The following is a 12505-nucleotide window of genomic DNA, read 5'->3' as shown; positions in this document are numbered from 1 at the left end:
TCAACTCTCTTCTGATCTCCCTTAACCAACTCCTTTGCCCACTTCTCTCGAACTTTCCCTATACTGGAAGTCTTTGCTTTAGTGGTTGCCTCCACTCGCTCTAGGTTGTGGTCCTCATCATCATCATCCTATTGGTCAACCCAATTGCCAACTAGCTTAACCTAAAACTGAGATACTAGTTGAGGCTCCATCTTGACAGCTCTATCTTGCTCTCACTCAACCACCACTTCTCTATAGTGTCCTTCTTTCCCTTCTGACTAGACTCGGCCTCTCCTTGGCCCTCCTTGCCCTTGGCCTTGCTACTCTTGCCTACCAAGGCAAAGTTCTCCTCATCCTTCTCAACCTTGGCACCCTTGCCACTGCTGCTAGAAGCCTCAACTAGACTGAGCCTTAGCTCCTCCTAAGTGAAGTCACTCCACAGGTGCTCCCAATCCGACAACTTATCTCGTCCAGTAATCCCTTGAACAAAAGTAGCCCACTCCTTGGTAAACCCATTTATAGCAACTCGTACTAGCTCTCCATCCACCGACTTCTCTCCTACAACTGCTAGCTCATCTCAGACTCCTTGAATCCTGGTGAGATAGGAAGTTATAGTCTCACCCTTCAACATCTTGATTGTCCTCAACTTCTCTTTGAGAATCATCTTCCGGTTCTTGGAAGGGTCTTGATAGAGCTTGACTAAGGCATCCCACATCTCCTTAGCTGTATCTTTACCTGCAACATGAGGGACTACATGATCCCAGAGTCCATCTAGGATCATCCTCTTGGTCTTGGCCATCTGCCTTTGGAAAAGCCTTAACTCGTCTGGATTTGAAGGTTTTGCAACACCTTTCTCAGCGAAATCCTTTAGCCCAAACTCGTCCAACAAGAACATTATCCAGACTTTCCAAACACCAAAATTTGCTGCACCATCAAGTCTATCCAACTCTCTCAATCCTACTCCAGCGTGTGTCATTCTAGCTACTTAGAGAACTCACCAACACCTGCCCACTAACAGTCTTGTAGTCCTTCACAAGAGGCTGTACTTAGGGCTCAAATAATTCTGCCTCTCCTATTAGTCTTGTAGTCCTTCACAAGAACTGAACTTGGGCTACTTATGACAACTCCTAACAGACTTCCCACTTGTATATAAGTTGCCCACACAGATTGTCCAATATGACCTTTTTTTACTCAATTTTGGGCTTATGTATTGCTGTAGGATCCGGTCTGGTTAGGGCTCCTAACAGTCCTTGTTAGCCCTACTTTCCTGCTCCAAAAAAACCTTCTAAAGTTGCGGTCCTCCTCCCTTGTCAAGCTCCTTCCATATGTTTCCCTCTAGGACTGATATGACACCTATGTTATGCCTTTCGACCTCTCCAAATAGAGACTATAGGAACCTCGACCCTCTTGCCCAAATTGTACAGAACTACGACCTAAACTTAGAGGTCTGTCCCACCAATAGACTCACACAAAACCTGCCCAGAATTCGCTTCAACTCAGCCTACACTTCTGATCAAACTCGGCTCACTAGTTGTCACAAATATCAACCCCAAAACAAATGTCTTTCTCTCTTCGTTGAGCACCTTGATTTGCGGCTTGCCTCAGATAATGTTTTTTTTATGATGCGTTCCACTTGGATGTGCTAATCACCTTGTGTTGGTATTTATTATGATCCACGCTTTGATACCATGTAGAAAATCCACAAAATTCTGATCTGCTATAGTGATTATCTGAAAACTGGTTCCTTTTCACCAAAACACAAAATTTCTCTACTTCAAATTTGCAGCGGAATAAGAACATAAATAAATACAATTCACACCATTTGAGACAAAATTTTTATAGGGAACCTAACTGGGAAAACCCTCTGCTTGTTTATTGATATAAACTGAGCAATTGATCTCTTACAAATACAATTGTTTCACTTGGAAAATACACCCTTCTCCTTGCTCTTATCCTAAGCCTGAAATCCTCGCAAGAATGCTAATTACGCTGCCCTCTTTCGTTGCTCCTCCTCTGCTCCGAATTCCTAGCATAAACCCAAGGAACCAAGTCCCTAATTCCTTGCGCAAGAGCTGATCCTTTAGCTCCTGAGTTCTAGCACATAAGCCAAACTACCTTCTACCAACTTGCACAAGCCTTCTTGTCATGCTCACTTACAAGCTTACACACAAAACTGGTGCATACAAGAGTGAATACAATTGTGCCTTTGTGCCTTCTTTATAGCAATTTAAATGGCTAAAATTAGTGAATTTTCTAATTAAGGAATGATTTTGTGATTGATTGAGTTAGCATGAGTTAACTGTTCACGCAACTTGTCCTATTTCATGTAAATAACTTGAAACTCGACCACTTGTGTTTTTCCTCAATTAACACTAGAAAGTCAAGAACTCGACCTTCAATATCAACACATCAGTTAATTGCAATCTAACTTGTCCTTATTTTTAGGGACACTCCTGAATTTTAGGAACTCGAGTGTGACTCCTTGAATTAAGGCATAAATCAAGGAATCAATTTCTTGCTAATATTTCAACAAAGATCTACAAAGTGTTTTAGATTTGCTGTAAACTGGTCCTTTGTGAGACTTGAGGGCTAGATCTAAGATGAGGTCCATCGTTCAGTCGTGTAATATGTTTGCAGACTGCTACAATATGTTAAATAGAACTCTGATGCCTGAACTCCTAGCCTCCAAATGCCATTGTTGATGTTGAGGAAGGGGCTTTTTGCTTTAGCCCGAAGCCCTTTTTCCTTTGGAAAACATGGGGATATGGCCTGCGGCGACGCCTTGCAGCCCTTTCTCCACATACAAAGGCTGCAACAATACCCTCCCGTTCACTGGTGGAAGAGAAAACTCACCTTTTCCTATCCATAAACCTCCCTCATCCCCTGAGACATTCTTCAAATCGTCGACAACAGTGAACGAGGCTTCGCAATAGAGAATCCTAATTCCTGTCATCTCTCAAATTAACATTCAAATTCTTTGCATGTTATCTTGTAATTGTACCTAAATTTTGAATATCTATCTCTTGCATGTGTAATGTATGAAATTTTTTTGATTCTAGTAATTGCACTTGTGCCCTAACTTGTTGAATATCTCTTGAATGTTAATTTAGATGATCTATTGCATGATTACTCATACATAGCATGTCAATGAATGTCCTTCGGGGTGAACTCTTGGTAGCTCTCCCATGAAAAAATCCCTCTTCCATTGGATAGGTAATTGTTGGAATTTTGGTAGCTAGGGCATCAAAATTTCGGCCTCATTAGAAACTATTTGGCTGATTTGAAACATCATTGACTCCATACTCCCAAGGGATAAGGGACTGGTCCAATTGGTTGGTGATCATTTACCTTTCTTATCCATTCTTCTCTCTCCTTTAAATTTCAGCCGCTTTAAGGCTAAGGTAGTAAACTAGGGCTTGGTGCGAATTCCTAGGCAAGTAGAATTCTTGGGGTTGAAGAGCCTAAACATCAAGAGGATATCATTTTCCACAAAATCTATCCTTTTGGTGGGCATCCACTTCAATTTCATCTATAAATTATTTCCCTAGTTGTTTTCCCTAATAGGGAAACCCTAGCTTTTTTTTCCTTCAACTTCGGGGCTTCTTGAACGTTTCGTGTTTTAGAAAACAGAGAGAGAGATCAGAGAGCGATTGATTGCATACAACAAATCACACTTGATACCTTTATTGATCACCACAGGTACAAATATATAGGACATAATTCACTGACTTCGACACATCTAGATCATGACTGCAACTCATACATTGGAAACAACAACTTCTAGACTGACTCCTCGTAACTCCTAATGACAACTACACATGACATGGAAGCATTACTTCCAACACCCTCCCTTAATGCTTACATGGAAAACATTGAAAACACATATTACAACAACAATATGATATCTGTCTAACTTGTCTTCATGAGCACTCACATCTCTGGAATCTTGCTAACACTGCTCTTTCATGACCACATCTTCGAGTTGTTATTTGACCTCCATTTAAAACGTAACCGCCTCTGACCATCGTTGATGAACTTTGCAAGATTAACAATATTGACACCTCGGTTTGTTGGGGCTTTCGTGATAAGAGCCATCAAGTAATGAAACCATCCTATGGACAAACCACTATCTGTCGAATATTTCACTTTCGACTACCCATCAGGTGCTAGGATGGAAGTCTGGATATTGAATGTGTTCAAAAGTTGATCAAACAACTTGACCTTACTAACACACAAGAATTGATGTTTCGGACACGAGGCTTCCAAGTTAAGAACCATCAACTCTTTTTATAACCAGAATTACTAACACACAACAATTGATGTTTCAGACACCGGGGCTTCCAGTTTAAGAATCACCAACCCTTTTTATAAGTTATAACCAATAAAAACACAAACACCAACACGATTTCTCACATTTTTTTGTTTGAAATAATATAACAACTCTGCCATCTTCAAAGCAAATCTTCCCACTAACCAAGGAATATAGAGCTGACCAACAAAACCTCTACGACATTGGATCCTTTCTTTAGCTCGCAACTGCTTGAAATCCACCCACTTCAGCTTTTCTTAAATCAACCTTGCATCAATTTATTAATACCCAAATCCTTCCGCAAGTCAAAAAAATCATTTTATATATATTTAATACATTAAATGACTTGACTTAAAAAAAGGGGACGAAGACTTTCTTCAAATAAAAACCCTTTTTCACGTGAAGACTTAAAAAAAAATGAACTTCTAAATTAATAGTGAGTCCGCTACAGCAAGTGGCTCACGGTAACTGTTGGCTCATAGCTTTAGAGTATTTGATGACCATGATGACACAGGGCCTTTAATTATTAATAAAATTCCATATTCAGCGAGTGGGCTCCTTACACTCAATTTCTGTGTCGGTTATTATCTGTTAGCACATGACAAAAACTGGCCCATTTCTTTGCTGCGGAACCATTTGACCTCTTGGACGTCAGGGGAGATCGATAAAGCTTCCATCTGACAGAAAATATCCATGCACTGATGAGAATAGATGATTCCTCTGACGCTGGATGTTGGTTGGCGTTGGAAATCCTCAGATCTGATGTAATTTCTTTATTCCCCAAACCACTGCGTTCAATGGCTCTGCAAAATTTTGAGCAGCACACGTTCTCTCTTGGATCTCAGATCCAAAATTCGTCATTGTTTTGTGCCTTAGTGCACTATCTCTCCAAAGTTTTAAATCTTTTCAAAGTAGTCAGATCACGTTGGATCTTTCCCCTTGACTAATTTGATCCACATCAGAAATAAAAAAGTTCTCCACAACTCTGCTGTCAAACAAGCAGATAGCAACACCTCAACACCACGAAACAAACAACACACAAGAACAAGAATTTACTCACACAAAAAACTGATCAGACACTCTATTAGACTAATCTATTTACAAAGGATCAACTTTCACATCTCTTTCATTTTCTTGGCCTCCCATAAGGGAATTAAGCCAGAACAGGCTTTGATACCATTTTAGAAAACAAAGAGAGAGATCAGAGAGCGATTGATTGCACACAACAATTCACATTTGATACCTTTATTGATCACCACAGGGACAAATATATAGGACATAATTTACTGACTTCGACACATCTAGATCATCACTACAACTCATACATTGGAAACAACAACTTCTAGACTGACTCCTCGTAACTCCTAATGACAACTACACATGACATGGAAGCATTAATTCCAACATCATGAGCCTTGACCTTGCAAATACACATTGTTGGAAACTTTTTCTCTTAGCCTTGACCTTTGGATACTCCAACATTCAACAAATTACTCAAACCCTAGGTCTTGTGCTTGTAGCCCTAGGCCTATACATAGAAATCAAATTGCTTGCTCTTGGAGCTTGGAGCCACTGTTGTGTCTTTCTTGTAGGAGACCTAGTCAAGTCATCTAATACATTCTTCCTAGAATATCATACATAGGTGACCTTTATCACATACTGGGACTCCTCCCATCAGTGAAAATTTGTAAAGAGCAAGGGTTTTGGCTGTGGTGATAGTGGGCCACTACCCCATTGTTGTCTCTTGGTCTAGTTTATGCCTGGTTTCCCTCTCCAAAGCCTGCTAGATTTTGCGGCTACATGCTTCAAACATAAGGAACACTATCAACTAACCAACAAACAATGAGGCCTGTAAGTATGACAGACTTAGCTCAAACATGGTACAACAGCACTTATGAAGATGTTTGAACACTGTCACCATCGCACTGATCAAAGATGGTCACAACAACTAAACAACGACAACAGTATTTGTCATCTTCTAACTTCCCCCTTCAACCCTCCCTCCTTTCCCCCCCTCGAAACTCAAATGAAACTCTGTCATCATGAAATTTCCCCACCTGAACTGAGGGAGCAGCTGCAATCAACAACAAACAATAGGAATGCTATACAGCTGCACAGCCGATGAGACTCAATATAAAGTTTGCAAACATCTATTCAAATGATGCCATGACCATCCATCAATCCAACCACAATTGATCCTAATGGTTGGAGTTGGTCCATGCTTCAGCCTTTCTCGTCGTTTTTGCAATGATCTGAATTTATAATCAACAACTTTATGGTTCCTAGATAAATTCCTCTTTTTCATATGGGGATGTTGACGTGGTTCAGATATCTGTTCTATAGACTCAAATCATGGTGCACAAACAGGCAGACAAGCCTTTACAGCAGCAACATTGTCATCTGCAACAACATTATCAGCCAATTTATCAGTCTGCAACACAATCAGCAAGGGGTTTCTCTTCCAGCAACGTAGTCTGAAATCTACCTGAGACAAAAGACACCTTCCCAGATTCAGCAGGGTCATATGTAAGAAGTGAAGTAGCAGGACCAACATATCCAAGACCTACTTTACATGTCTGCTCTTTGGGCGCATTAGGAACAGAAATTCACTGTCCATTTTTCCCAAGTCCTCCTCTGGCTATCCGTTTTTGGTCAACATTTGGGGTCCAATACCAGTAGTGTGTTTTTCAAAGCTAGTGTAATAAAAGCTTCTGACAATCAACATTATAAAGGGTGGAAGAAGTAATAGGTAAGCCTGACAGCTCAACAGAAACATCTTGAAGAAAGTGTAACTAGGTTCGGTCTTCATAATGACATGATCTTTGTAAATGATGAAATAAAAGAAATAAAATTATTTTTGTATGCCTTGCTACATGGGTTTCATGAGAAAGAGGTTTATTTGTTAGTGGCTCCCATTGAGAGCCTTAGGATTTATTATTAAGTCAAAGAGTCAATGTCATGTATGAAGAAGCTCTTCTTGAGCCTATGTTTAATGTATTCAAGTCTATAGAAATGTGTAGAAGCCCTCCAAAGACAAGCACAATCCCTCTTGAAGAAGTCGGCCTCCAAACGATATAAAAAGAAGTCATGTCGGCTCATATAAGGAGACACAACAGTTCACTCTCTCATGTCGGCTTATATGCATGACTAACCACTATAAATAGGCGTGTAAGATCCGCATTACAGGCAGAAGAACTCGGATCCTCTGAAATTTCGGATGAGTACAGGGGTACAGTATTTCAGATGGGTACAGACCAGCATCTCTGTGTTTTTCGGATGGGTACCCCAGAAGTAAAGTCTCATGATGATCACTGTCTCAGCATACTAGACAGTCTCGGCATATCTATGATGATGAAGATCTCGGTGCAGGGAGAGATTACAGTCACAGTCTCGGCATAGTTGTGATGATGAGGATCTCGGTGATCCCACAGTAACACACTCTGTCTCGGCATTCATTCTGAACGCAGTCATGATCTCAGCATAATGTTAATCATGATCTCAGTCATGATCTTGATGAGGACATAGTTACAAGGTCATGATCTAGATGTAGATCTCGGTGCAGCTCTCATACATATAGAGATCTCGTTGTTATGGTGAAGGTCTCAATGAAGGAGCAGCAATGGTGCAACTGTAATGACCTCAGTGATGCAATAATGATGACCTCGGTGTAGCAGCAGTGATGATGATGATCTCAGCAGTGACAAAGAAGAGGATTGGTGTCTTGGTCTTGGAGTGGCCTAATAGGTCAAGGGTCATGGTCTTGGTATTTGTCAATTGGAATCTCTATAAGAAGAATTTTGTGCAGGTTTTCCTCTCAAAGAGTGAGAGGTTTTGGCCCTGGCAGAAAGCCAACATCTTGTGTTCTTGTCTCTTTTGTTTTGGTAACTATTTGATGAACTAAGAAGACACACTCTAATAATAGCAAGAGAAGATTGTGCTAATAAGGAAAAAGTTAAAAATACCTCACAAATAGTTATCATGGTGAGAAGAATCTTATTAACTTAATTTGCCCTAGATTCTTCAACACAACAGTCTTCGTCTCAGTGTTCTATAGGCGACTGACTTCCTGTTCAAGCTTTTGCTTGCATTCCTGCAAGTCCTGAATAATGTCATTTTTCTTAGTCAACTGCAGCAACAAGTCGCCATGATCTTCTTTCAAAGTTTGATATTGATTAAGCAGTCACTCCTGTCATCTTCTTGAAGAGGTGCAGCTTGTTCACGAAGCATTTCCATGGAGGATTTTAAATAAGCAACCTCTTCAGTCTGTTGGGCATTTTTCTCCCCCATCCTGCAAATTTGCTTCTTCAACAAAGCATTTTCGGAGTTAAACAGAGACTCAACTTCCTCCTCCAAATCATCAAGAAGGTCAATCTTGGCCTGAAATTCATCTGCAATATTTTGGACATACTTTCCAATTGTTGACTCCAGGTTATCAACCTTGCTGATTTTCTCAGCGATATAAGACTGGAACCAAGGCTTAAGTGTTGCAGTCTCTGCTTGCAATATAGCAACAACAGACTGCAAGTTATGGACCTTGTTGCGAGGTTCCTCAGCTGCTTTCTTTACATGAAGTTCCGGCAATATTTTACCCATCTTGACAACCTTAAGTTGGCAAATGTGTTTTTCACTAGCCACAGAAACAAAACTGCTACAAAAAAACAAAAGCTGATGGATGTGTGGATCTGATCTTGGTTTATGCAATCACCATGATAGAGATGACACACTGAAAAAGGAGTTAAGCCAAGCAATAGCAAAATGTATTTTGATAAATCGACTAGTTATCATCCTAATTTGCAACCACACAATTTTGGATATCTTAGGTTCACCTGAGAATATGGAGAGCCACTAAGATCCATAGCAATCCACAAACTCAATGCCAAAACTTCAGCAGGATGGAACCATGAAGAGGGGAAGACCAGGTGCCAGGCCTTGCAAAGGATGATGTGTTGTGTCAATAACTATGGCTTCTTTAGAGTCTGGGCCCCAATACAATTGTATCAGATCTGCAATAGACAGGCGAAAGCCCCCCAAGCAAATTCAGATCTCAATGCCACGAATATGTGAGTGAAGAAACAGGATTACACGAGGAGTCAACGTTATCTCCAGCCTGGAAAAAGTCTGTTTATCCTTCTCAAATGGTTGCTTGTAGGAGGGTTTGGCCTTGTCTTATGCGTTAGAGAGGGCAATATCGACAGCTTCTGTGGAATCAAACAAACAACACAGATCTGTTAATCAACTCCCTTTGCACCAAAAGTGGCCCAGTTGTCTCTGTTCTTCAAGTCATTACTGATGCTCCTTGGTATGCTTCCATGGCTTGGTGCTTTGAGGAAAAAAAATGCAGGTGGCCTGTTCCCTCGATTCTACACAAGAGAACAGAAGATCTGAAGGAGATATGAGATTTGGTGTTTCTCTGATTGTTGTGATCTTGAACAATGACATCAAGAAGTTCGACTGGCTTGAGGATTCATAAATCACAACTAAAAAAGGATCCCAACAACTTGGTTAAGGCTTCCAGGAAGTAACAAATAACAAAGACTGCTAGGAAATTGATGGTGGCAATGGGGGAGTGAAGAGGCCACGTATATTCTTGCAAGGAATGATATCCCTTAGTGAGATCCAAGAGTTACAGAAGACCATGGACCTGCTAATAAATAAATCCCCCTTCCAATGCCTCAAACAATACAAGACGGCGGGAGAAAAAATAGTGGCTTATCAAAATGTTGCCCAGAAAAATATTCAGGGACCCTAAATGCCTTATGTAAACATACAATTGCTAGCTGGTGCAATAACGCAGGAGCAGTCAGAAAGATGATAACAATCATAAGGACCATCAAGGTGGCACTCATAAAACAATCACAGTTCAATCACAGAGTTAGGACACCCCATACGAAAATCACCATCCAGTGAAGTAAAGCTAGGAGAATTGACGATCTGCTTTCTGCAGCTCCACAGAAAGCTGCACTGGCACATAGAAGACAGCTATCACAGGGCAATCAACAGCTCTTTCAGAACCTTGGCTGTAGAAGGACTCTCGGAAAGAACCACCTCATACCTATCGTTTGGATCTCCTTTTCACCATCTGGTGGTAGCGGCTGTTAGCAAAAGTGGGCTGTGCCAGTCTGAGCTCTCAAGAATACTCATTTATGAATGGCCAATGGGACCATCGGGCAAGACTAAATGGCACTCAAACAGCTCCTGGTGCGACTAAATCAAGCTCAATTGCCAAGCGTTTTAAGTGGGTGGAGCTTCAGCTGCGACATTCAATAAATGTTTGTGCATGTGAAACTACTGCTTAATGCGATCAGTTTACATTGCAGAAAAGCAACTCAGCCTCCTTATCATGCCTAGATTAATAACTTGATCCATTGGGGCCTCCTCCAAATAGTGGACATCTCACTGATCCACAGCAAAAACCTTCAGATCTGAGAGCTAAAGGCTTCAATCTAGATTTAATATTTTCTAAACCCTCATTAGACATCAGACTTAATGGAAACCCCATTCAAATCTAAAAGAAAAAAGGAAAAAAATAAGGTTTCAACAGGGCAGGAAATTCCCTCTCTTATACCATGTAAGAGTTTTGTATTACTCACATTGTATGAAAAATACATAATGAGGTCCTACATTTATAACAATGAGAGGAGGCCCAGTGTTGGCTAAAGATAGCTATGACAACTGGGCAGATAACAACCCTACGTGAACTTACAACTCACAACACCTAGCTCTTTGGAAAAGTGCATGTTGGAAAAGACCAACACTAACATCAAATTTGTACTGCAGTTGCTGCTCTGTTAGTACGGTGCAACTTTTGCCAGATTTATACGACAGGTATTCCATGTGTTACTGTTTTCCTATCTGCACTGCTTAACTCATATTGCAGTTCCTTGGACTGTCACTGGACATGCCGGTCCTTAGGCCTTCACTTGTTTTTAGCTTTGGTTTGTTTTCACCGTGGCTTTGATACCGTATCAGATTATATAGGGACTGAATGAAGAGGATCCTTTACTCATGAGAAGGGAACCATCAAGTTATATTTTCATTCAGAATCATAATGTCGTCATTTATCAAAACGTAGAGGAGAAGGACATTATGTAACCTCACCTTCTTTGTTTATTATTAAATCAATTCATATTTTCATTCAAAGTCATAATATGTCTTCATATATATACATGTAGAGGAGAAAGACATTATGTAACCTCATCTTGTTTATTTATTATCAAATAAATAAATAAATAAATGTTAATTATTATGTATTTATGTGAAGTAAATGTTAGTTACTAATAACTGACTTATGATAACAATAATTGTGATCAAATTTTCATATTTTTTTCTTCGTTATGTGGATATTCAGGTAGGTATGGACAACCGGAGGAAGTTGCAGGTTTGGTGGAGTTCTTGGCTCTTAATCCAGCTGCCAACTATATCACAGGCCAGGTATGAGAAGCTTGTTTTAAATTATCAGAATAAATGTCTTTCATTTACATTGGTAACGAGAGAATATGTTAAGATTTTGCCTTGACATTATTGCACGCCAATTCTTGCAGGTTTTCAATATTGATGGAGGAATGGTTATGTAAAGACAAGCTAATGTCTAGTGTCTATGAGTTTGCTAAGTGCATGGATGCTGGCAAAAAAACAACTGTAGTTTTTAAATTAATATCTTATTCGGAGTTCTTAAGCCTATTGAATAATTGGCTTCAAGTGAACAAAAGCATGGGCTGAAAGTTACAAATTTCACATGGGAGGAAAGACTGCACGATATTTTTATGAGCATATTTTCTGCTTTATTAAGTTTTCATGTTACAAATTGTAGGTTGACATTTGAGATATCCACAATTCCAACGGTGACAACAGGAAGAAGGGGTTTGATTCAAACCAGTGGAACTTCATAGTGAACATATATATGTTATTTTTTGTTTTTTCATAACACGTAGCCCAATTTTGTGTGTCCTGCATCGTGTGGGATACATTAAATGCAAACCATCATTTTACTCAACGGTCATGGTATAAATAATCCCACAAAGTAATAATCTAGGTATCTTGGTATAAGAAATCATTCCTCATTTCTAAGACTAAAATTTGGAGATCTTGCTAACAAATGTTCACATTATTACTCTGTGCACTATACTTAATAAATATACATTGCTTATGATTTGAGGTACTTTCCCTATTTTCAAATAGGATGAACAAGTCATTTTCTTGTACATTGACTTTGAAATT

The 12505-nt window shown here is 39.8% G+C and overlaps 1 protein-coding gene across 1 annotated transcript in view; it reads left to right on the top strand.

Annotated features, from left to right (window-relative positions):
• Positions 1-12281, top strand: part of LOC149222392 (3-oxoacyl-[acyl-carrier-protein] reductase 4-like) — a 145283-nt gene extending 133002 nt beyond the window's left edge. Inside the window, exons 10-11 of the mRNA XM_089385425.1 lie at positions 11637-11719; positions 11830-12281. Coding sequence (XP_089241551.1) covers positions 11637-11719; positions 11830-11862 — 116 coding nt within the window. The 3' untranslated portion in view covers positions 11863-12281. The remainder of the gene's footprint in view (positions 1-11636; positions 11720-11829) is intronic.
• The last annotated feature ends 224 nt before the right edge of the window (positions 12282-12505 follow it).

Source organism: Pinus tabuliformis, chromosome Q (genome assembly GCF_031772625.1).
Source record: "Pinus tabuliformis cultivar Carrire ecotype Pingquan chromosome Q, CPIR1, whole genome shotgun sequence".
NCBI classification, from domain to species: Eukaryota; Viridiplantae; Streptophyta; class Pinopsida; order Pinales; family Pinaceae; genus Pinus; species Pinus tabuliformis.
The sequence above is the reverse complement of the archived record's forward strand: the minus strand, read 5'-3'. Positions and strand labels throughout refer to the sequence as shown.